The sequence below is a fragment of the Hirundo rustica genome, chromosome 23 (genome assembly GCF_015227805.2).
Source record: "Hirundo rustica isolate bHirRus1 chromosome 23, bHirRus1.pri.v3, whole genome shotgun sequence".
Lineage (NCBI taxonomy): Eukaryota > Metazoa > Chordata > Aves > Passeriformes > Hirundinidae > Hirundo > Hirundo rustica.
The window spans coordinates 5,403,959-5,428,423 of record NC_053472.1 but is presented as its reverse complement, the minus strand read 5'-3'; the positions used below and the strand labels follow the sequence as shown (position 1 = coordinate 5,428,423).

At 48.9% G+C, this 24,465-nt stretch overlaps 1 protein-coding gene across 3 annotated transcripts in view; it reads right to left on the bottom strand.

The window, feature by feature from the left end:
• Positions 1-24,465, bottom strand: part of SIK2 (salt inducible kinase 2) — a 33,477-nt gene continuing 9,012 nt past the window's right edge. Inside the window, exons 4-16 of one of the 3 annotated variants that reach the window (XR_005703925.2) lie at positions 22,873-23,034; positions 15,804-15,928; positions 14,207-14,330; positions 13,753-13,973; positions 12,539-12,691; positions 11,478-11,642; positions 8,369-8,597; positions 7,345-7,629; positions 5,092-5,255; positions 4,557-4,685; positions 4,064-4,155; positions 2,327-3,626; positions 1-104 (exon numbers count right to left, since the gene is read on the bottom strand). Coding sequence is in view for 1 of the 3 variants with exons in the window: in XM_040085104.2 (XP_039941038.1) it covers positions 3,110-3,626; positions 4,064-4,155; positions 4,557-4,685; positions 5,092-5,255; positions 7,345-7,629; positions 8,369-8,597; positions 11,478-11,642; positions 12,539-12,691; positions 13,753-13,973; positions 14,207-14,330; positions 15,804-15,928; positions 22,873-23,034 (2,366 nt within the window). In the remaining 2 variants the exon portion in view is untranslated. Of the gene's footprint in view, positions 105-149; positions 3,627-4,063; positions 4,156-4,556; positions 4,686-5,091; positions 5,256-7,344; positions 7,630-8,368; positions 8,598-11,477; positions 11,643-12,538; positions 12,692-13,752; positions 13,974-14,206; positions 14,331-15,803; positions 15,929-22,872; positions 23,035-24,465 lie in introns of those variants that run through there. The other 2 variants (XR_005703924.2, XM_040085104.2) reach the window with 2 other exon arrangements.

Here is a 24,465-nt window from a genome sequence, read left to right as displayed (position 1 = left end):
CAAGTGGGTCAGGACCAGGAGGGAAACAAACCTCAGCCTAGAAAATCCAGTGTTTGCAGCAGACATCGATTGTCTCGGTGCCCCAGAGAGAAAATAACTTGACCCTAATGAAGACAAGAGTGGCAGGCGCTGCTTTAGCTCACTAGAAATTTAAAAAATGAAATGCACATATTCTTTATTTTTGTATTAATACACTGTAACTGCTTTACAGAGTCCAGCAGATCAGTTGCATGTAAAGACTACAGATGAACTTGCCAAACTGGAGCTCACAAAACTAGTGCATTTATCCCAAAGCAGAGACTAAACCCTCTAAATCCTTAAAAAAATACATTAAAGAACATACCACACACACACATATTGCACTTTTCTCCGTATGAAATTTGTACCCCATATACATCACACCAAAGTCTCTTCAAAGGAGGCTGTAGTACAAGATAATAAAGCTAATAATTACTCTAACAGTAGTGTACACAGTTCTCTAATGTTAGAACAGAACAGATTGGAAACAAAAAAGCCACTTCAAAGGAGTGGGAAGTGGTGCCCAATGGATCCTCTCTGTATGAGAAGGCTTCAGAAGCCTTTTCGTCCTAATTGGCTTAAAGGAAATTACATGAAATGTTAAATATGCTTTTGGCTGAGGGGAAAGAGTCGGTCTAAACTACATTAAAAAAATACTGCAGCTTCCCCCTGCCCAGCACTGCAAAGCTCAGAGGAGCTCAGACTGGTTGGCACGTCCTGATAAATGAATGAACCGCACAACTCCAGAAGGGAATTATTTTTATCTTTTGGGTCCTGAAACGTGCAGGATCCTGGAGCTGGATGGGGAAGGAAGTGGTTATTGTTCTGGCAGCCCGCCAGCTCCTGCAGCAGCACCGGGGCTGTCTCCAGCGCGCCGCCTGTCCTGGCAGCACTGCCCGGTTCCGTGAGCGTCTGGACACATTTCACACCCCACAAGGCACGGGTGATGCCGTGGGGCAGGGAAGGAGGAGTGAAAGGACAGGACTCTGCTTCCCCTTTGTTCCTGCCCTGTTCTGCTGCAGTTTTTGTCAGGCTGTTTCCCTTCAGGTGTCGCTGGGTTTGTGCGTTTCCTTTCGAAGGGAAACCACGCAACAGAACCCTTTGCTCTCAGCCGTTTAAAGCAGAGCTTTCTGGCCATCTCTGTCTCCTCAGCCCTGTTCCTTAAACTCTGCTGCTGCTGCCTTGAGAATCCCTGTGAGAGCAGAGGCAGAAGCGGAGCACTCTTGCCCTGGGCCAGCGTCAGAGCAGGCTCAGGAACAGGAGTTGTCTCTACCTGCGCACACAGGGACCGGGCGCCTGCTGCCCTGTTAAACCCTTCCTCCCTTCACACGGCGTGGCTCAACTCCTCCTTTGCCGTGTTTGAGTGCGGTCTTATTGCTGTAAACGCTGATTATCCACCTCCCTCCGCCCTGGGGATTCGCAGTATCGAAGACCAAACCCTCCAGCAAACTCTGGTGTGCTCAGCACAGTTCCTCTGGCTCTTTGTGCTTTGATGAAGCTGCAATTGTGCTTTAATGTTCGCTCAGGAAAGGGCTGGCCTGGCCAGCTGGCCACTGGCCTGGCCCACGACACTTCAGGGTCAGAGACAAACCCCAAACTGGAGATCTCAGCTTCCTGCAGCTCCCTGAGCCATCCCCCCCCTTCCTACGACTTGGATTTCATGGCTGGAAAGTTCTGGAGGCACAACTCCTGGCGGAGCTGGAGCGTCCCTAGAAATGGTTGACACACCAACAGTTTGATGCTGAAATATTGCTGTGATACTCTCAGTGTCCTATATACATGAGCCACTCAAACACTAAGAAAGTTAAACATGTCCCACACGGTGGGACGTGTGCTCTGAAGGGACTTTGGCCACGGCAGGGACATAAATGGGGTATTGTCTACTTCCTTCAGAAAAAAAGCATGTAGGCTGATAAAGAACTGAAAAAGGCACAGCACTATCACTTCACAGGGGTGTTTCGTTTTTTTTTTTAAACTTTTTATAAGCTCATTGTTTGTTTTTTTTTATCCTTAAAGTTCTAAAACCCTAAATAATTATCCAAATATACAAAGCTCAAGAAACCACCAGCAACACATACTGCAAATTCAAAACACAGTTTTGTTTGCTTGTTTTGTTGTTTGTTTTTTCTTTTTTTAAATGCAACCCAGGGACAGGTGGATCCTTTCCAGCGAGCAGAACTTCTCCAGGACAAAACCCTCCTGCAAAAAGGGGGTGATTTCAAAAGCCACTCAGGTGGATTTTATTATTATTATTTTTAATGCTATTTCCTGCAGCTCTTGCTCTCTCTCTCTCTCATGGCTCTCTTACCTTCTGTCTCCGTTGGCTTGTCCTTGATCCTCCAGAATTCCCATCCCCACCCAGAGGTCTCTCCACACTGTCCCAGGTTCCTTTTGGCAAAGCCAGGGCGTCCCTTTGCTCCAGATTCCTTCGGCAGGCAGTGAAGAGCTCCTTGGCAGGCCTGGGAAATCCTGTTCAGGTGCCTGAGACGCTCAGGGCTGGCCACGGAGTAGTTCCAGACCAGGAGCTCAACCGAAATCCGCAACTTCCCTTGAATTCCACCTCGTGCTCCTGTTCTCCAGAGGATTTCAGTTGCCATCAGCGCAGACCCGAATCTACCCTGAATTTCAATGAAAACTATTGCTTTTATTGCCAAGAAGTGTGATAGGTGTGCACTCACTCTCCTCTCTCCAAGTGCATGTCCGATGGGTGCTGACAAACTCCCCGAATTCTTTTAGAAGGGGCCGTTTCCTTCCTCTGCAATTCACCTTTCTTTGCCTCCTTCTACGCAGACTTTGTGGGATGGAGCTGCACTCCGCGTTCTCCAGCCCCCGCCACCGGTGCCAAACACCTCCTGCTTTTCATTTCTCTTCCAGCCAGGTGGATTTTTTTAAATTCCCGTCAATCCAAGGCTCGAAAAACCACCACGAATTTTCCGACGAGGGGTCGGAACGGGGGTGGGGGGGAAAAAAAAAAACAACAAAAAAACCCAACGGAAAAAAAACCCCCAAGAACAAAAAAAAACACAACCAAAAAAAAAAAAAATTCACATGCTTCTCTCCGTTTGTCCTTCCCCTCCCCGTGCCCTGGGCGTTAATTGACCAGGACGTAACCTCCGTGCTGCGGATCCACAGCCTCCATCATCTCGCAATCGAAGAGTCCGGGCAGCTCTGCCAGGGGCAGGGGGTCGTAGCCGGGCTGCGCCTCCGCGGAGCTGCTCTGGCTCTCGGCCGAGGCTGCAGCGCCCGCGGGGACGTGGCACTGCTCGGCCGAGGGCAGCTCTCCAGTCTGGTACGGGAACTGCAGCTGGCCCTGCCCCGGGGGGGACAGCCGCGACGGGCTGGGCGGCTCCAGCTTGGGGAACGGCCGCAGGAAAGGCTCCAGCACGGGGCTCAGGGGCTGCTGCAGCCTGAACTGGGCTGGCGGCGGCTGCTGCTGCGGCTGCTGCTGCTGCTGCGACTGCGGCTGCGGTTGTTGTTGCTGCTGCTGCGGCTGCAGCTCCTCGGGGCAGGGCAGGGCTCGGGGGTACGAGCTCTCGGCTATCTGCATCTGGTTAAAGTAGGCCTGCAGCTGGGACTGCTTCTGCAGGAACAGCCTCTTCTGGTGCAGCCTGCAGCCGGGACACAAAAATGGTTATTTCTGCCCATCTGCACCACTCGCACAGCCCCGAGCGCTCCGGGGCAATCCTGCTGCTCGTTAGCTTTAGCAGCACATCAAAGTCAGCACCTTTCAGCGTTATCACAGACCTCCTTTGGTAACTTTATCAAGTCTTTAAGCTAACCCCGCGCACTGTTTGGTTCAGTTTGTTAAGAACGAGATGAACCGCGTTTGTATTTTGAAGCCCGCTGTTCACTGCTCTGGGGAATTTGGGAGCTGAAGATCAGGCAGAGAAATTTGTAAACACGTGGCAGGAGTTGTTCTCGCTTTCAAAACAAGTTTTGAAGCGAAGCTTTCCTTTCTCAGATAGGTTCTAAATGGACAAAGAGAGTTCCAGTTCTCTTATTACTCTTGAGAGTAATTTTAATGCGTAATTTGGGGGATTCTCACCTGTGCTCTTGGAGCTGCTGTTCCAGACTCCGGGGCAGTTCTTTGCAGTAGAGCTGGCAAGTGTTCTGAGCTTTGGAGAGCAGAGTGGGCTTCTGCAGAGAAAGCAGAGCTGGTTTAAATGGCTTTTGATTTAATGAATTAGTCCAGAAAGCAAGAGTAAGATTTTCCACCCCTGTTAACTACCCAGCTGTCCACAGAGCCCCTCTCTAAACCCATAATGCTGCCCACTGGCTTCCAACCCTTAGACAGTATTTTTACAGGAGAGTTCGTGCCATAAAAATCTATGGAAAGCTTTCCTTCCATAGAAAGCAGGACAGGGCAGTGCAGGGCAGAGCAGGGCAGGGCAGAGAAGGGCAGGGCAGGGCAGAGAAGGGCAGAGAAGGGCAGGGCAGAGCAGGGCAGAGCAGTGCAGGGCAGGGCAGGGCAGGGCAGGGCAGGGCAGAGCAGGGCAGGGCAGAGAAGGGCAGGGCAGCGCAGCACAGGACAGGGGTACCTGCAGCCGGTGTTTCAGGTACTGAGTCTCCAAACTCTGCCTTCGGGACAAGAGCGGGGGCTGTGCACCACTGGGGAAAGCGGCTGGAGCCTCCTGCTGCTGCTGCTGCTGCTGCTGAGAGCCTTCCTCCTGCAGAGGGAACAGGAACACGTCCAGAAAAGGCTCTCTTAGCCCTTTCTGCAAGGATTTTCCCCTGCCAGAGGTTCCAGGGGTGCACTCATGGGCAGCTCTTTGATGCTTCGCTCTGCAGGTCAGGCTGTGAGCGCTTCCTGCAATCACCGCTCCACCAAGAAAAGGTGGAGCTAAATCCAAACCACCCTTCAGCCGGAGAGCAATGGCTGTTGGGTTTGGAAAGCTGACACTCACTGACACCGCCAGGACGGGTCAAACAAAGCCGCAGATTCTCCAGTCCAAGGCAGAAAGGGGAATAGAGAATTTATCTCTAAATTACCTCTTCCCAGCTTTCCACACCACCTCATCCTCTCCTGATCTGCCCCAAAGCACTAAGACAGAGCTCGATTTCTGCTTGAGGTACCTGTGCAGGGCTGTTGATGAGGTCCTGCAGCTGAGTGGCAGCTGATGTCAGAGAAGGTTCCTCCTCTGACCCCATTTGTTCATACAGCAGCTGGACTTTGTTCAGCTCCAGGATTCCTTTGGTTCGTGCCAGGTTCTGGAGGTGCTGCCTAAATGCTACAATTCCTGGAGAGGAGATGAGCAAAAAAACCCAAACCCCTTGTCAGAATAATTTGATTTTCTGCTTAGCACAGGAGATAAGCCGGGTGACAACCGAGCCGTGGCGTGGCTGCTGAGCACAGAGGGCACTTCCTGCTGGGTCTGGGTGCCATTATTATTATTATTATTATTATTATTATTATTATTATTATTATTAAACCAGATTATTCAAACAGATTGTTGCTACTGAACAGAACAATTCTTGATGCAGAGGAAGGCTGGGGTTTTATGAGAGACGTTTCTAAGCATTATTTATTGCTCAGTCTCATTGAAGGGTGAGAACGTCCTCACCATAGGCCAAAAGTCCCTGGTCAGTGGTCACACGACCACAAGTTACGAGGTCTTTTAAAGGTTAATTGGCCAATAAACTACTGCCACAAAGAATGTTTTTACTCTCACCCTAATCTCTAATTAATTAATTAATTAATTAATTTCTTACAGATCTCTGCTGCAGCGCAAACTCTCCTGAACAATCCTCTCATGACACACGAACTGACAGTACTACACCTTAAGACTTCTTATTACCTTTATAACTACTCCTCTATCTTAAACTTTTAATCTTTAAAACTTGCTTAGCTTAACGTGCTTCTATCTAAACCACAAACTCACATTTTCCAAGGTCTCATGTCAAACTCTGAATTCTTTTTTTTTGTTTTATTTGGGCCTGCATGCACAAGATTCTGAAGATTTTCTGGGCCTGGAATTCCCACAGGGTGTTGAGGTTCTGGCTTTTTTTCAGCCTTGCCAAAGTGAGGATTAAGTGCATGAGATGATATTTTTATGTTTGGACTCTGATGTTTATTAATTCTTATCTATAGCACAGTCTGACAAACCGTGAGCTCTGCAGCATTCTAACTAACAAGGTGCAAAACGGAGTTTTTATCTCTGCAAAGTCCATGCAAGGACAATCTGTCCAATTATGAAATAACACCTAATTATTTTTACTTTTAACCCCATAACCAACCACCCGTGGTCCTCAATGCAAATGCAATTACAAAAAACCACCCAGACACATGAAGAAGAAGGTGAAAAAGAAGAACTTAGCCTCTACCTTAAATCCTCCATATTGCTCTCTATATATTACTGTATTCTAAAGCCTTCAACTCTTAAGTTTTCCACCCTGTGACATCACACACTTCTATCCAAATTCCACACCCACAATCCCAGCGCTGTCACTCCATTTTGGAAGCTGTTCCACGGCCTCAGGTCCAGTGCAGTGTTTGCTGGGGGGTCAGTGCCTGGCAGCACAGAGAGCCCGAAATCCTCAGTGACCGTTGGAGCTCTGGAGGCTGAAAACTTCAGGCTTTCTGTGTTAAAAGGTGCTGACCCTCCAGCAAGCACCACATTTCACCTGAGGCCTTAGGACAAGCTTGAGATTGAGCGAGAGCACTGGGGCTGTGGGTGCGTAGCTTGAATAGAAGTGTGTGACCTCACAGGGTGAACAACTTAGATTTTAGTATCTAGGAATACATGTGAATTGAGATGGAGGATTCTGGGCATTGTCTAAGTCCTTCGTCTTCACCCTCTTCTTCCTTGATTTAGGTGGTTTTCTGTAATTAAGTAAAAAAAACGTCCGCATTGCAAGCCTTAAATAGTCATTATAAAGTCAAAAGTGCAAACAACATATTATTTAATATTTTTGGGGTTTTAGGATAGAGAATATAGTTATATATATATATATATATAAAAGGGACAATATGGAGGGATTTGGGCATTGCCTGAGTCCTTCTCTTCCCTCTCAGGTTTGGGTGTTCTTTTCTAACTGGTTAACGCAGGCCCACACTGCGGACATCGAGCGATCTAATTGTGTCACGAACGATAACAACTTAGGGTTTTAATTGCTTTTGCTTATTGTTTAAAACCCCTTGAGCCACAAGCAGCCGTTTTCTTGCCTCGCTAGACAGATCTCCCACCTCGGGAGACAAAAAAAACCAACAAACAACCGAGTCCCGACGAGACACCGCCGCGTCTGGAGCCCTCTGTCACGCCCGGCCGGAGCCGACGCGGGCACAGAAACCCCGAATGATGCACAGGGCGCCAAGGGCAGCGGAGGTACCTTGGGTGAGGGAGGTGTCGGAGGCCCGGCGGCCCTCGCGGAAGCTGACGGGGGAGCGGTTGTGAGCCTCTCGTTTTTGGGAGCTCAGCGCCTGCATGGCCGGGTTGGCGGGCCTGAGCCCCAGGAACGGGGACGTCACCCGCGGGGGCTGCTGGCTGCTCAGCACCATCTCCTTCAGGGAGGGAGCCTCTCCCAGGAATTTCAGGTCCCTCGGCGCCGAGCCCATGTCGTACTCGGAGTCGATGCTGCCCAGCGAGGAGTTCTCGTCCAAGGAATAGACTTTCCCTGGGACAAAAAACAAACAAACAAAATTAAAGAGGAGAAAAGCGGGAATCGGTGGCACTGATTGGGAGCTTTGCTCCCCGTTGGGACAGGAGATCTCCTCCCCAGACTGCGATGGGCTCCTGTACCACGAAGGGACAAACTGCTGCTGCCTTTGACTCAAGCTACTCCTGCCAACAGCGGCTATCTTAGAGTGAACAGCCAAAAAAATAATCAGTTTTGACAAAGGAATTGTCAAGTAAAACTCGCAGTACAATGATTGGGGTTTGCTGCTGGTGTCTGCAGGATCTTGCAGCGATCAGCCACTCTGCAGATGTTCACTGGCTTGTCTGGAAAGTGTTTAGGGGGTTTTATTATTTATTTTTTTTTGCCCATAGATAATCCTGACAAAAGTGTAGCCTGAAAGGCTTGGTCACCTCACTGGTGTTGGAGTGCAGAGGGTTTTATTTCCCCACTGTCCTCTGCCAGCTCATCTTTAGGGGATGAACGATTTGGGGACATTCAGCTGTAAAAGCAGCCAGTTTTGCCCCATTTCCCAGTTGCTGCTGGGGTTGCACATGAGTTTAATCACCCACAAATTCGCTGCTCTGATTTTACACCTTCCCAACAGCAGATTTTGGGGCATTTTGTTTTGTTTTTATTTCCTTTTGTCCTTTCTAGCAAATACCAAGCGCCTCGTACTGATAAACGCTCCTGTTCTCCATGCCCAGCTGAGGGAGGAAATGAGCCCGGAGCGCTGTACCTGTGCCTGGCACCATCACCAGCTGGTTGGTGACCTCAGCCAGGGTGTGACGCCTCTTCCCCCCTCGAGCTGCCTGCAGGGCAGCGAAGGCCTGGGCTGGGTCCTCCTCTGCCTCTCCTTCCGTCTCTATCCCTTCATCGATGGAGGTTTCCATCATGCTGGAGGGCAGGGATTGGCATCCTTTCCTCATCACCACGGGAGGCACGGGGTCCAGCAGGCAGCCGTTCACCTGGGGGCACAGGGACAGGGGACAGCTCTGTGGTGTGCCCAGCTCTGTGGTGTGCCCAGCTTTGTGTGCCCAGCTCTGTTCTGTGCCCAGCTCTGTGTGCCCAGCTCTGTGATGTGCCCAGCTTTGTGTGCCCAGCTCTGTGATGTGCCCAGCTCTGTGATGTGCCCAGCTTTGTGTGCCCAGCTCTGTGATGTGCCCAGCTCTGTTCTGTGCCCAGCTCTGTGGTGTGCCCAGCTCTGTGGTGTGCCCAGCTCTGTTCTGTGCCCAGCTCTGTGGTGTTCCCAGCTCTGTTCTGTGCCCAGCTCTGTGGTGTGCCCAGCTCTGTTCTGTGCCCAGCTCTGTGGTGTGCCCAGCTTTGTGTGCCCAGCTCTGTGGTGTGCCCAGCTCTGTTTTGTGCCCAGCTCTGTGGTGTGCCCAGCTCTGTGGTGTGCCCAGCTTTGTGTGCCCAGCTCTGTGGTGTGCCCAGCTCTGTGTGCCCAGCTCTGTGGTGTGCCCAGCTCTGTGATGTGCCCAGCTCTGTTCTGTGCCCAGCTCTGTGGTGTGCCCAGCTCTGTGTGCCCAGCTTTGTGTGCCCAGCTCTGTTCTGTGCCCAGCTCTGTTCTGTGCCCAGCTTTGTGTGCCCAGCTCTGTTCTGTGCCCAGCTCTGTGTGCCCAGCTCTGTGATGTGCCCAGCTCTGTCCTGTGCCCAGCTTTGTGTGCCCAGCTCTGTTCTGTGCCCCAAGAATCCCCCCCAAAAGCAGGAAACCCCTGGCCTGAAGGCGGTTGGGATCTTTAACTCTGCTGAGTTAAGTAAGACTCGTCTTAATTCTTAATTTCCTCTTCACGTTCCCTTAACACTCAATTCAATAAGAATATTCTTATTCCCACAGTTCTGTGCTCTCCAGGGCTGATTTTTCTGGGTTCTTTTGGGGTTTTTTTTTTGGGGGGGGGGTTTAGGTTTTGTTTCGAGTTATTAAAAACTTTGCCAGCTTAGTCACAAGTATAAAATATTTATGGAATGTGCTGTACTGCTGTTTCCCCCCCTTCCTATACCTACTGTGCTCATTTATCACGCTCACATAAACACCGGGGCAAAAAAACCCCAACCCAGCCTTGTATTTCATCCTTGCAGGGCTGTGTTCAGGAATAACTCCATAAATGCACCTTTTCCCAGCACAACTCCACTTGATTAATGTTGTTCCCCTGCAAACACAGGTTGCCTGGAGAAGCTCTGGAATCTCCCTGCTTGGATTTACCCAGCCTGATAAAGCCCTGAGCAGCCTCTCACAGCTTTGAACCAGACCTTCAGAGGCACCTCCCCAACCTAAACTGCTCCCAGGACGTGAATCCTGGCTTTATTCTCCGAGCCAGTTTGCCATGGATCCTTCTGTACCTTAACTAATCCTCTGCCATGTGAAATTGTTTGGGTTTTAGGCAAAAAAAATATTTATAAGTTTTCATTTATTTCGATAAATATTTCACTTATTATTACCATTCTCATTATAATATGATCTTCATATTTTAATTTGTAAATATTTCCGTGTCCTGCAGCTTTTGGAGGCTCTGTCCTGTAATTACTTGTAATTATTTGTGATATTTCCTGTAATAATTTGTCCTGCTGCACAAATAGGAACACACTGGGCAAAATACAGATGGAAAAAGCCCACAATCCTTTACCACAAAACCTGGCTCTGCTGCAGCTGATTTTACGTAAAGCCATTTTATGTGAGCCATTCCTGAATTTTCCTCCAAGTCCTTCGGCATTTTGCAAAGGAGGAGGGTTTGGAAAAGAGGTTTCGCTGCATGGACAGCAACTCTTTTAACAAATGTTAGGAACTCTGTGGTAGGAAAATATCAAGGAACAGCTACAAATAGTTTAAACAGCAGGAAAATGATGATTCCTGCACGGGACAACCCTGGCTCTGCTGCCTCTGTTTGGACTGGGAGGATTTCACCTCTAAATTTCATTTCCTGCACACCTTCCTTCCCCACTTGGGACTCTTCCACTCAAAGCCTGGCACAGATGTGGCAGAAAGGAAGAGCAGAACCAATCCCACTTTGGCTCCCTGCAGTTTTTTTCAGGGATCAGAGCCTGGAAGCCTTTAGTGGTCATGTCCTACAAAAATTAAGAATATTCCCGAGCAAGTTCAGCCTCGACACCTCACCCCTGTCACCAGCTGCTGACCTACCCCGGCCAAACTGCAGCTCTAAAGCACAAGGGGGACGCAAAATAAAGCTTGAAATGTTAATTTGGAAGTGCCTTTGAACTTCCAAATTTGTGCTTCCCAGCTGCCAGAGACCACACAAGGAGTCAGGGCCACACTCTTGGTGTTGGGAACAAACCAGGCAGCAATAAACCCTTCAAACTGGCAGGCAGGAAATCAAACCCCAGCTGGCACCAGGCGGGATAAATATGCTGAAATTCAAGTTATAACACCAGAGGAAACGCGAGAAGTTTTATGAGAGTCACATACTTCATAAATGTAATTATTTTAAGCTATTTCCCCCCTCTAATTGCTGGAGCTCCTTTTGGACACTTCAGCTGCATCCATGAGCCCTTTGTGCGAGGAGTCTGCAGAGCTCTTGAAAATATACTTATTTTAGAAGAACAAGGGAAAGAAATTCACTTCTTTTGGGTTTTTTTTTTTTTCTTTCCCCTTTCCAAAAGCAGCATGGTGAGAACAGAACTTAAGCAAAAAAGAGGAATGAGGAGAAAAGACAGAACTGTGGAGAGTCACAGGGCAAGAGAACGTGGAATACCTACAGCTAAACACTCAAGATTTCAGCAAGCACTGCTATGCTTTTAAAAGACAACAATATTTTTTAGCTGGAATGATTTCTGGGAGAAAAAAAAAAGAAAAAAAGAAGAGAAACAAATAATGGGGTAATTTCAAGCTGTACCTTTGGCGTCTCGACCCTTTCCTCCTCCATAAAAGCCGCCTCTCCCTGGCAGCTGGAGGGAGGGAAGGAGAAGGTTTCTGCTCCTGAGGCTGAGGGGAGCCCTGGAGACTGCAGCAGCCTTGGATTTTGGGAATGCAGGTTCACCGAGGGGACCACAGCTTGTGCCTACAAAAACCAGAATTTAACAACTCAGAACCAGAAGGGTTTTAGGTAGGGAGCAACATGCAGAGCCACAGATCAAACAATGTGCAGCCCAGTGCCAAAGCAGAAGTGCAAGATTTATGTCTTGGTTCAGGATGAAGAACATTCTTAGCCTTTAAACTTGGGAAAAAAACCCCAAAAAAACAACATTACCACCCCCAAAGCAGCCAGGCCAAGCCCAAATGTCATTAAGCTCAGTACTTATTGAAGCTGACTTATTCCCAGCAGCACAGACAGAGTTTGGGGCTTTCTGGTGCTCTAAAAACCCTTTTTATACTCAGTACAACCCCCCTGACTGCTACCAGGAGGCTCAGCAATGGTTTCAATGACTTTTTTTTACGGAATCTCCTAAAACTTGGGAAAACAGGGACGTTTTTCCCTGGGTTTGAACCTTTATTTCCTGTATCCAGTATCCACACCACAGCACTGACTGGACTGGGAGCTTTGCTCCCCGTTGGGACAGGAGATCTCCTCCCCAGACTGCGATGGGCTCCTGTACCACAAAGGGACAAACTGCTGCTGTCTTTGACTCAAGCTACTCCTGCCAACAGCAGCTACCTCAGAGTGAACAGCCAAAAAAAAAATCAGTTTTGACAAAGGAATTGTCAAGTAAAACTCGCAGTACAGTGAAGGGGATTTGCTGCTGGCTGCTGCCAAGAGGAAACAATCCACCTCAGCCAGGAGCTGTGGTGCCACCATGCGTGAAAACAAAATTATCCTTGGGATAGCTGGGAGCCCAAATCAAAAGACGAGATCCAAACCCATTCCTGGCATTGCAGGCTCCAGGATGGAACCACACTCGGCAGCAGGGAGGGGTTTCAGGTGGAAAGGGGGGATTTTGGGGAGGGGGGAGAGCTGACCTTGGCCACGGTTTGCTCGGCGATGGTGCTGGGCCGGCGCTGCCGCGCGTCCACGCGCTGCTCCACGGGGAAGCTGCTGCGGTGCGACTTCAGCCTCTCCACCAGCAGGTAGTAGATGGCAGCAAAGTGGTTGTAGCTCTTGTTCTGCAGGGACTGCAAAAAGAGGAGCCACGTGACGCAGGGTTTTTTTGGTGTTCTGCCAGGGGAACGAGGGGATTTGGGGTGGGGTTCAGGAGGGAAGGAGAATGCTGCTCTGGGTGTTTGGGAAGGGTCCAAAGCAGAGTGGCAGGGACAGAGGGAAGATCAACCCCAGGTCGTGGTGAGCTCCCAGAGAGATGGGACACTCAGAGATTCCACTCTGGGCCTGCAGAAGGCACTGAGCTCCCATCCTAGAGGAAATGGTGACGTTAGCTGCACGGGCAATCCTGGCACTCATGTATGGATGGGGCAGACACATTTCGTGCTCCTTCATTCTCTTTTACCACCCCCTTAAAAGCTCAAAACTTACTTTGGTTCTCATCTGCCACCCTCTTAAAACCTCAGAACGAGTTTACTTTCTAATTCCCGCTCGTCTCTCTCCAGCTGCCAAGTTAATGATTTATCCAGCCCCACTCAGGAGAGTGTTTTACACACATCTGAGTGTGTTTTACCTCAGTTTCAGTGTCTTACCCTCATTTCAGTGTGCTTTACCCCAATTTCAGCGTTTTACCCCAATTTCAGCGTTTTACCCCATTACAGCATGTTTTACCCCATTTCAGTGTGCTTTATCCCAATTTCAGTGTGTTTTACCCCATTACAGCGTTTTACCCCAATTTCAGCATGTTTTACCCCAATTTCAGCGTGTTTTACCCCCATTTCAGTGTGCTTTACCCTAATTTCAGTGTGTTTTACCCCATTACAGCATGTTTTACCCCAATTTCAGCATGTTTTACCCCAATTTCAGTGTGTTTCACCCCAATTTCAGTGTGTTTTACCCCATTTCAGCGTTTTACCCCAATTTCAGTGTTTTACCCCATTACAGCATGTTTTACCCCAATTTCAGCATGTTTTACCCCATTTCAGTATGTTTTACCCCATTACAGCATGTTTTACCCCAATTTCAGCGTGTTTTACCCCCATTTCAGTGTGTTTCACCCCAATTTCAGCGTGTTTTACCCCAATTTCAGCGTGTTTCACCCCCATTTCGGTGTGTTTGACCCCCATCTGAGTTTTACCTCCACGGTTTTCTGCTGGTCTATGCCCAGGCTGTGCATCAGCCTCAGGACCTGCTCGTTGTACTCGCCCAGGGAGGGCTCGTTCTCCTCCCCTGGCGGGTAAAGGATTGGCCTCTGGGCAGGAACCTCCACCAGCATCCACTTGTGCTCCTTGATCTGGGCAATGCTCAAACGTTTGGATGGGTCCAGCACCAACATCCTCCTGATCAGGTGCTCGCACTCTGTTCGGTGAGGGGGGAAAAGAAATAAGAATTACAAACGCGCTCAGCGACCCGCCAGCCCGGAGCTGCGTCACTGCTGCTAGAGATCTCCCAAAACAAGGCTAAAAATGACATGAGAGCGGAGCAAAGCTCAAATTCTTCATGGCCAACGCTGCCATTCCCCCTGCCCGCCTCCTGATTATCGCAGAATTTATTCAAACCACACCAAACGGGTAAAACCACGGCACTTTTACCTTCCGACATGAAATAGGGGATCCTGAACCTTCCCTCCAGCACCCTCTGCCTCAGGATGGGCAGGGTGGGTCCATCAAAGGGCAGAGCTCCACACACCAGGACATAGAGCACCACCCCCATGCTCTGTGGGGACAAAAAAAAGGGAATTTTCAGCTCAGCTCCCAGCTGCCAGCAACGCCTCTGAGGGTGCAAACCAAACCCTGCCACAGAAAGAATTCTTCTCTGCCAAAAAGGGGATTTGGATGAAAAGGAGGGAGGTGCACACGGGGGACTGAGTGGTACCTGTGAACCCCAGCTTCAGGTGAAAATTTGGGGTATTTTCGTTAATCTCAGCCTTGCCCAAACAAAAGCAACCCTCAGACAGCAGCCGCTCCAAGAGAAAAGCTGTAATATTTTACATCTAAAGCTTGCAAAAGCCTGTGGGGAGGAGTTTCTATGAACAGCCAGTTTAGGGGATTATTTAATGTGAGCCAAAGGGGAAATTATGGGCAAGAGCTCTGCTGCAATTGCTTATTCCTGGAAGGATGCAGAGAATTGGCAGTGCCAGCGGGGATGTTCTTGCCAAAAAAACAACAGTGCCACGCTCCATGGGAGAACCACACCAGCACTGGGTCTCTCAAGGGGGAAAATTCAGGTGCTGACCTCAAAACTTTGTAAAAACACAGAGATTTCACAATTAAATATAGATTTTTTTTTTAAAAGCAAACCCTGCCAAAAAACCGAACTGGGGATCGCTGCAAGCTGAGACTCCTTAACTCAGCAGTGGAAACGGTTTTATTTTAAATGCCAACACCTCCTCTGTGGGCAGGCAGGTCCTGTTAATGATTTATGTATGATTTATCCAGATAAACCTTTTTATATTTAAGGAATATAAAAGTTCAGGGATTCCCTTCTGACGTCCAGAGTGTCACCTGGCTGACGTCTGCTCTGTGTTTACCAATTCCCAAAGGTCCAGGAAGGCTGGAGCCTTTTTCAAACCGGTATTTGTCAGGTGCTTGTGTACACAGAACCAGCCCACGGCCAGATAAATGCACGTAAAAGCACATTTTTTTAAAAAATTTATTTTATGAAAAACTTCGCAAAGATTCTATTTGTGAGGGGCGATTCGGACGAATTTAAAATCTGCAGCTCGAGAACGAGCAAGTGTTACCCTGGTTTTTCTGAGTTTCTTTATTAGCCTTTTGATTTTCATAGATGGAGTCAGATCTTTTAGATACTGTAGAATATTAGAGCAGTTTTTCTACCTTTCCCACAGAAGTAATATAAACAAATCCTTTGTTTTTCATTCCCTGTCCTTTGTTTGCGTATTTCTAACCTGAAAACAATTGTAACTGACAATTGGTCTGGCCACTGAGGCTGAGGGGTGGAAACCCCAAAAAGCCAATCTCCTGCTAGACCCACAAATGTATAAAAGTAAAAGAATAAACAAAGGGGTCTCTTCTCTCCACTCTTTCTGCTGGGAGCTGGATCAGAAGAACCTCTGCAGAAATCTCTTGTCTGCGTGTGACTGCTTTGTGTGTCTCGGTGACAAGCAAATATTCGTTGAGGCCTCCCAGGAGCTGAGTGGAATGCAGGTAAAATAAAGGATACTGGTACCCAAATGTCCAGCTGGGGTCCCTCGTACTGCTGGCCCTCAAAAACTTCTGGGGCTGCATAGGGGGGGCTCCCACACCACGTTGTCAGAGGCTCCCCGCTCTTATAGAAATTCCCAAAGCCAAAATCTGTGGGAAAAAAAGAAAAAAAAAAAACAAAGGGAAAAGTCACTCCAAGCTTCCACTGCACCGCAAAGAACAACGACATGCGTGCCCCGCTGTGATTCCATCCCAAATCCTTTTGTGGGGACTCCTGCTGGAAAGATTGGGGGTGCTGGATGCTGTTTTCATCTCGTGGGATTATTCAAACTCACAAGGTTTGCAGAGTTTTAACAACAAGGAGGAGTTTGGAGTAAACTTGTGAACAGCCACCATTAAAATTCAACAGTCACGGCAGAAAACTGAGATTATTGACTTGCCAGGAGAGAATCTGAGATTTCCTGCGTTTTCTAGCCTTGAACACACAACAAATTTTGACAAAGCTCTGGAGCTGGGAAGGAAGGAGCTGTGCCAAGAGCAACAGGCCTGGGAAACCACGGGGACTTCTGCTGGGAAGGACACTGCTGCTGGGACTGTCTGCAGCCCTCAGAATTACCAGCCCACAAATAAAACAATTCTTTTAAAATGCTGCTGTTTTTATGGCTTCCTACTGGACCAGCTGTGGTGTGATATTAATCAGGATTTTTATAATTCAGGGGTGAGAAGCAAAAGCAACGGGCTTAGAGAGAGAGAGAGAGGCTGGTGCTTCTCCCCTCGAGCTCCTGGTGCTGCTGGGACAGTGGTGACAAACAGGGCTCAGGCTGTGGATCCAGGGATGCTGTGAGGTGACAAACAGAGCTCAGGCTGTGGATCCAGGGATGCTGTGAGGTGACAAACAGGGCTCAGGCTGTGGATCCAGGGATGCTGTGAGGTGACAAACAGAGCTCAGGCTGTGGATTCTGGGATGCTGTGACAATGGTGACAAACAGAGCTCAGGCTGTGGATCCAGGGATGCTGTGAGGTGACAAACAGGGCTCAGGCTGTGGATCCAGGGATGCTGTGACAATGGTGACAAACAGGGCTCAGGCTGTGGATCCAGCCCTGAATGCTCCCAGGGATGCTGTGAGGTGACAAACAGGGCTCAGGCTGTGGATTCTGGGATGCTGTGAGGTGACAAACAGGGCTCAGGCTGTGGATCCAGCCCTGAATGCTCCCAGGGATGCAGGGAATGCTGACCAGCAGATAGCAGTGCTGATAAACGCTGTGGTTTGCACAGGCTCTGCTGAACCACCCCATTCACCCCGTCTGTGTTGCCTGTGCTGCTCAGAGGAGCCAGAAAACCACGAGAGAACCCTCAGACTCAGAGAAAGAAAGAGAAATTTAACAAAGGCTGGGGGGAAAGTCCCCCTGGAGCTGGTTTAGAGCAGCAGAACGGAGCTGGAGCTGGAGCTGAGCTGTGCAAAAGGAAAGGGGGCTGCTTTCCTAGCAGGAGCTCCAGCAGCCCTTTACTGCAATTCTTCCTGCAAGATCACTCAAAAACGAAGGAGTTTTGGGACCACCAGGAGTGCAGAGGATTTTGGAGCCGAGAAGGAACATCCCACAGTCCCCTAAAACCCTTGGGACGTGCGGAGCCCCGAATCCCCGCACGCATCAGGGTCAGCACAGCCCATCCCCTGCAGGGTGAACTCCTGGGACCTGGGCACGATCAAAGGGAGCCCCGCTGGCTGCTGCCAGCCAGGCTGGGTGCCAGGGCTGCTGCGAAGGTCAGGAGCCAGCAGAGCCCTGCCAGGCAGGGACGGTGACGCCACCGCGGCCCAGGGACGTCACCGAGCCCGGGGCTGCCAGCGGCCAAGGCCGGCTCAGATTCCAAACTTCTCCAGGAACCACGGCCTGGAACAGGATGGGACATCCCTGCTGCCCTTCCTCCCTCATCCTCCTGCAGCTCTGCAACACCTTCAGCTGGGATTACACAGGGGGGGACAACAGAGTCTACCCCAAAACCCCCGTCCCTCTGTATCACCTTTTCCCCTTTTTCCTTATTCCCTTTTTCCTTTTTTTCCCTTTCCCCATTTTCCCTCTTTCCCCTTTTTTCCTCTTTCCCCTTTTTTCCTCTTCTCCCCTTTCCCCCTTTTCATTTTCTCCTCTTTTCCCTTTTTTCCCCCTTTTCCCCCTTTTCCCCCTTCCCTTTTTCCCCTTCTCCTTTTTTCTCTCTTTTCCCTTTTTCCCCCTTTTCCTTTTTTCCCCTTCTCCTTTTCCCCCCTTTTCCCCTTTTTCCCCTTCTCTTTTCTCCCTCCATCACAGCCAGACTGCTGTTGTGGATTTTTTTTTTTTTTTTTTGAAATCATCCCTCTCTTTGAGAAGACTTTTCTTCTCAAAAAGAATTGGCTTGGCAACCGTGACAATGCTTCGGGAGCCACGGAGCCGTTCCTCCTCTCCACACAAGCACTCTGCCGCTCCGTGTAGGTGTCGTTAAATCAGATTTCTCCCCTCACTTATCACGGATTTGTCAGGTTTTCAACATCCTCGTAGCGCCGCAGATAAACATCAGGCTTTTTATCTCTGAACTGCAGCTCTCACTCGGGTGCCACCCTCGTAAATCTCCCTATCAGATGCACAAGTACAAGAACATTTATTTGTAAGCACAGCGAAAAGAAAGCGTGACCTGCTTGGGAGCGCAAGGATTTCAAACCCTGAAAAATAAAAAGCGGAATTCTTCGCCTGTCCGGACTGGGATTTGAAATCACCGAAATGAAACATGAAGAAATCTGAGCAGAGCCAACGCAGGAGAAGCCTCGGGTTTGTGTTATTGTTATCTGGAGGTGATTAATTTCGTAACACATTCTGGTTTGATTTCTGGTGACCAAAAGGAGCGGGGACATCCTGGAGCTGCTCCCGGGCCCTGCTCCCTCTGCGAGCAGGAGAACTGCACAACTTGCAGTGCTTAACTGGGTGGAAGAGCAGCTCTTGGCTGCCTGCGATGGTCTTGTGACAGCACAGACGATTGAGCTCTATTAGGCAAATTCATGAATGAGAGGGCTGTGAATTGCTACCAGAAGGAGCAGCCAAGGAGGCTCAGGCACAGGAGTGGGAATTCCTCCGCAGTCCCCGTGCCCGGGAGCGCTGTCTGAGACACCTGGAAAATGATTTCCCCGTCCTGCCTCAGCCCTGCGCTCCCAAATCCTCAATTTCTTCCCTTTCAATGTCCAAGGGGACACCAGAACCCTTCAGTCCTGAATTTCGGCGTGACAACACAAAGCACTGCCGGGCACCTCCTGGCTGGCGCTGGGCTTTTTCGTGTAATGCAGGAATTAAAACCAGTGCTCTGAATGTCAGCAACTGGCTCTTAGCTTCAAAAAGATCCAATTCCGTTCTGCTGTTGGACAAAATAATTCCCTGGGTGGGGGAGATCAGCGTTATTTGTTAGGGTCCACAGCTTCTTGTGGCCACCCGGTTTTGTTTCCATTATTCTTCCCACACAAACGGCTGGGGAACAATCTGTAAGAGCTCCAGCATGGAGAGCATCCATGAAAACCCTTTCAAAGGAAAAAAAAAAAAATCGGGATTTAGTCAGGATCCTGGATGCTCGGTCCATGGGGCTTCCTCAGTTTTTAATTACTGCGCTGTCAGTTGAGTTGTCCCACTTTTTGGAGTGGCCAGGATTCAGTTCAGCACAAAACAATCCTGAGTCTCTCGTTCTCCCCCTTCCGCTTTGTCCCTCTTTTGCCACTGCTGATCTGCCACAGCCACCCTGGATGCAAAGCGGTCGTTTTTAACCCCCAAAACATCTAATTCCAGAGGAAACACCGCTGATGGAAGTGACGGAAAGGGAAGCCAGCCCTCTAAAAAAACCCCAAAACTAACATATGCCAGCCACAGGATTCTAAAAGGACTGAAATTGGGCTCATTACCAGAGGACTGAGATTATATAATGCAATGATCTTCTTAACATTTCCCTGAATCTGCACGTAAAAAAAAAAGAAAGAAAAAACCTACAAAAAACCCCCAAAAAGGGCCATCATTTGCAGCATTGTGTTCAGCTGAATAAACTCTGTTGTTTGTGCAATCTGCAAACATTGGCTCTCCGCAGTCGTGGTATTTGGTTTCTCAATCTCATTACCCCCTTTAGAATAATCTTGAATTTCGAAGGTATAATTTTTTTTTTCTTTCTTTCTTTTTGAGCGCACATCACGGCAATGGAATCTGTTTTCTTGTTAAAAATGGAAACAGGCTGAGATTTCAGCCCCATTTGCAATCTGAGAAATGGGAGCTCCCTGCCAGAGCCGCTGCAACTTCTGCTGAGCATCCAGAGCCTCTCAATGTACCTCCAGAACCCTCCAAGAAGGAGCTCCGGAGCTATAATTAATCCATTCTCCTAAAATTACGAGCAGAACTCAATCTGCCTGGCTTGCAGAGAGCCACAGGGAGCTTTTGTCGGAGGAGAAATGCGAGCCTGGGAGATAATGGGCACGGAGGTGCTGATAAAGGCAAGGTACCGGCGTGGCAGCAGCAAACCTGACCCACTTCAGGGGCTGAGCGCTGAGCGGCCTCTCCTGACGTCAATGCACATTTCCCTGTCCAGCAGCAGCTCCAGCCTCCTTCAAAATAACAGTCTCTGCCTACCTGGGCTGCTGCAAACACCAGCATTCCCTGCAGGGCTGGGGCTGGAGCAGCTGCTCCCCGATCCCAGGCTGGATTTGGGGCGCGCCGCGCGGATTTCCCGCAGCAAAGGCTGAGCTCGGTGAGGGCACAGGGAGCTGAAATGTCCCCGAGTGACGCCCTCCAAAAGCAGCGCATCCCAAGGGAGATGTGAGCAATGCAGCAATGCTTAACTTCGGGAAGGAGCAGGCAGGTGTGCCTCGGTAGTGCTAAGCACAAATTCCACCTTAAAGCTGGCACGGAATTCCTCACCTTCCCCTTCCCAACAAACGTTCTACCTCATTAATACCTTCAGTTTTGCTGTATATAATTCAAATTTGAGGGCTTTGCTCCCAGCCACCTCGTACCTTCTAGAAAATAAACCTATCAAAGCTCCCACCTCAAGTTCTTTGCTCATCCTCTGTTGTCCAGTTAGCGAGAGAGCAAAGATCCTTTGAATCCTGCCTGTCCCCATCCTTTTAGAGCAATACTAACACAAAACTCTTCGATTTCAGTCCAGCCTCAGGCATCAGAAGTGGCAATCTTACAAACCCACAGGTTTTGGAACGTTTTTGAATGTTAATTCTCCTGGTGGCTGAAATACAGAGGTAACTCTGTGCACGTTTCAGCATTGGACTAAAAACTGTCGTATTCCTGAAGAGTAAAAAGCCTCAATAAAAGTCCTGGAAGCAGCAGAACGAACCAAGAGGCCCACTGGAAGTGAAGAATAGCTTTATCAAAATAATTCATCGGTTCTTGTGCTGGTTCGGGGTTTTTTTTCAATTCCTACATTAACTGGGATCAGAGGAAAATCCCAGCTATCGGAGCTGGGATCCTGGCTGCCCTCTGTCCTCCCCCAGCCTGATAAATGAGCCATGGAGAAGATGAACAACTGGAAGAGGCTGTTCCCAGGGCTCCGCACAGCACCAGATAACTCCAAAAATCCCAGATAAACGCTGCGGACTTCGTCATCCGTCTGCTTGACGGCGAAAAACCCGACGGCTGACTCGGCACAAAGCACTGCAAAGCTCCCAGCAGCCTGAACTTTCCTCCAGCTCCTTCAGCAGCCGGGCTGGGCACGGCGAGCTCCTGTCAAGCCGATAAAACCCGAGCTGCACGGAGGAGCCAGTTAATGGGCTCATCTGCATCCAGCCCAGCTGTAATTAACTTTCTGCACTGCACAAGCGGAGCACCGAGGCGGGGCAGAGGCAGCAGCAGCTGATGGAATCTCCTCGCTCCCGTTTCTCCCTGCAGAGCTCCGGCACCGAAATCCCCGGCGACGGGACAGCTCACTGCCCTCCGGAGACGCTTTGGAGGGAGGGGTCTGTGAGCTGCTCCCGGGGGATTTGCATCCCTGCAGCGCTCAGGACACGCAGGGCAGGGAAAGCTCTGGATGAGGGAGCTGAGACCCCCGAGGAGCTCTGGAAAGCTCTGCCAGGCTGAGCATCGCTGCAGAGCTGCACACGGACGTGGAGAGGGACCAGAGGGCAAAAATGCGGCAGGGAAGGCAGGAAAGGAAGCACAGATGGAGAACAGCACAGAAATTCCCTTCTTTCAGCTCAGCTCCTCGGAGCGAGGGGGTGACTGGCAGCCCTCAGACTGTATTTAGGATTTACTGAGTAGGAACTGCCCTGGTGAATAAATTCTCTCTCATTCTCCAGGTGCTCTGATTGCCAGGAGCTGCTGGAGGCGAATTCCAGCATGAAATCAGAAGTGGGAAAAGGAAAAACGCCCCACGAATGGCAGCGCTGATGAACCCACCTGGGGAACGCTGCAGAGGCACCACAGCCCTGTCACCATTCCAGAAATGCCAGGAGGGAAATGAAAAGGGAAAATAATCCAGGGATGATCAGAAATGTTTTATCATTTCACCCTTCTCAGCCTGAGAAAGGGAAATTCCTTCTTCCTTCACTCCTTCCAGCACTCCCCTTCCCTTCCTGCTCCCCTGTTACTGAAGACTGAGGTTCAACAATTCCCCCAAACATTCTCTATTTAACTCATTTCCAGCCTCTCCGGGCTAAAGTCAGCATGGAAGGATCCGTGGAATTGTAATGAAAATGCTTTCTATTGCTAGCAACATCTGCTGTGTCTAAATTTATAATTAAAGTGAAATCATGCATGCAAAAAGGGGGGAAAAAAAAAATCAATAAGCTTCCATTTTGAGGACATTTTTTTTTAACGTTAAAAGAAGTTATTTGATTAACTCTGTTTTAACCTGAACATCTGTCAGCTTTAAAGACGCCCATGAAAAATGTCTGTAACTCTAATTTTATTTATTTTTTTTTTCCTGGAAGTTAATATTGGAAATTTGGATGCACTTTGACACCCACCACGGGAAAAAAAAAAAAAAAAAATCGAGTTGGGAAAACCACGAAGGAATCTCGGGCAGCGCCAGCCAATCACTGGGTTTTATTAAAAATAAAAATACATAAAAACCAAGGTGCCGCTGCACGGATTACCTGCAATTTTGATGTTCATGTTGTTGTCCAGCAGGAGGTTCTCAGCCTTGAGGTCCCTGTGCACGATTTTCCTGCCGTGGCAATATTCCACGGCCGACAGGATCTGCCAGAACTTGCGCCGCGCCTCGGGCTCGCTCAGGCGCCCGTGGCTGGCCAGGTAATCTGCGCAAAAAATAAAATAAATCAGCACCAAGCTGGTCTGAAGCAGGCAAAGACATTGATGTTTAATGGTTTACACCCCCCCCAAAAATTATTTAGCAGGAAAACCAAACCGGTTTCTTAACGTCTCGGCCAACCCTCCGTAAAAATGGAAAAAATAAGGAAATTTCTCTCTGCTCCCTCTTTTATAGCTACCTGTATCGACATTTGCACAATGTTTTCCTAACAGAACTCATGGTAATCTGGGAAATAAAAGCAGCACAACTCCATCAAATCAGGTTTAAGTGGACTCAGGCAACAAGCTTGAAACTCAGCGATTTCTCCCCAATAATCAGCACAAAGGAACTCAAATCAGCTTCCAGCTTGTTGTTCTCCCAGCCAACCCTCTGTAAAAATGGAAAAAATAAGGAAATTTTCCTCTGCTCCTTCTTTTATAGCTACCTGTATCAATATTTGCACAATATCTTCCTAACAGAACTCATGGTAATCCGGGAAATAAAATCAAGGGAATCGGGTTTAAATGGACTCAGGCAACATTGAAACTCAACGATTTCTTCCCAATAATTAGCACAAAGGAACTCAAACCAGTTTTCAGCTTGTTGTTCTCCCAAGTCAACCCTTTGAAAAAAAATGGGAAAAAAAAGAAGAATTTTTTTCCCTGCTCCTTCTTTGCTGGCTACCTGACCAACACCTTCACAACTGGGAACTCAAATCATCATAAATCAAGCAATTCAGGTTTGAACGGACTGGGCAGCAAGCTGAAACACTGAAACTTAATTTCTCCCCAATAATTAGCACAAGGGAACTCAAACCAGTTTCCAGCTTGTTGTTCTCCCACTCAAACCTTTGAAGAAAAATGGAAATAAAAGAGGAAACTCTTCACTGCTCCTTCTTCTACAACTACCCGGTCAATGTTTTCACAGAAGAGAATACTCTGTGAATTGAATACACTTCATGGGGAATACTTGGAATAATTTGCTTCACCACCCTGGATACTTCAAGCTTTAATTTCTCGAAGCTTCACATCACATTCTCCCTCTGAAGCCTCAGCAGTGGCTGTGTGCCGGATAAAAAGTATATTTTTTTTTTAATTTCTGAAATAAAACAAGTACCCCCAAAGGTGCCCATCGTGACCTCTCTCTCGTCCTCACTGCGTCATGGGCAGAGAGAACATTTTGTTTTCATATTTGATTACATTGTAAAAACCAATGTCAGCCCTGAAACCGAAAACCTCATTTATCCTCGGGAACAAAAACAAGGGGAGCAGCAGCGGAGTCTGGGCAGGAGCAGCTCCCAGAGCCCATTCCAGCCCTGCTCTAGAGGAGCACAAAACCAGAGAATCAGCTGCTGGGATGGGCTCAGGACTGCCCTCAACATCCCACAGAGAATGCACTTAATGGCCAAGGAGCAGCAAATGCACAGAGATTTTATAGC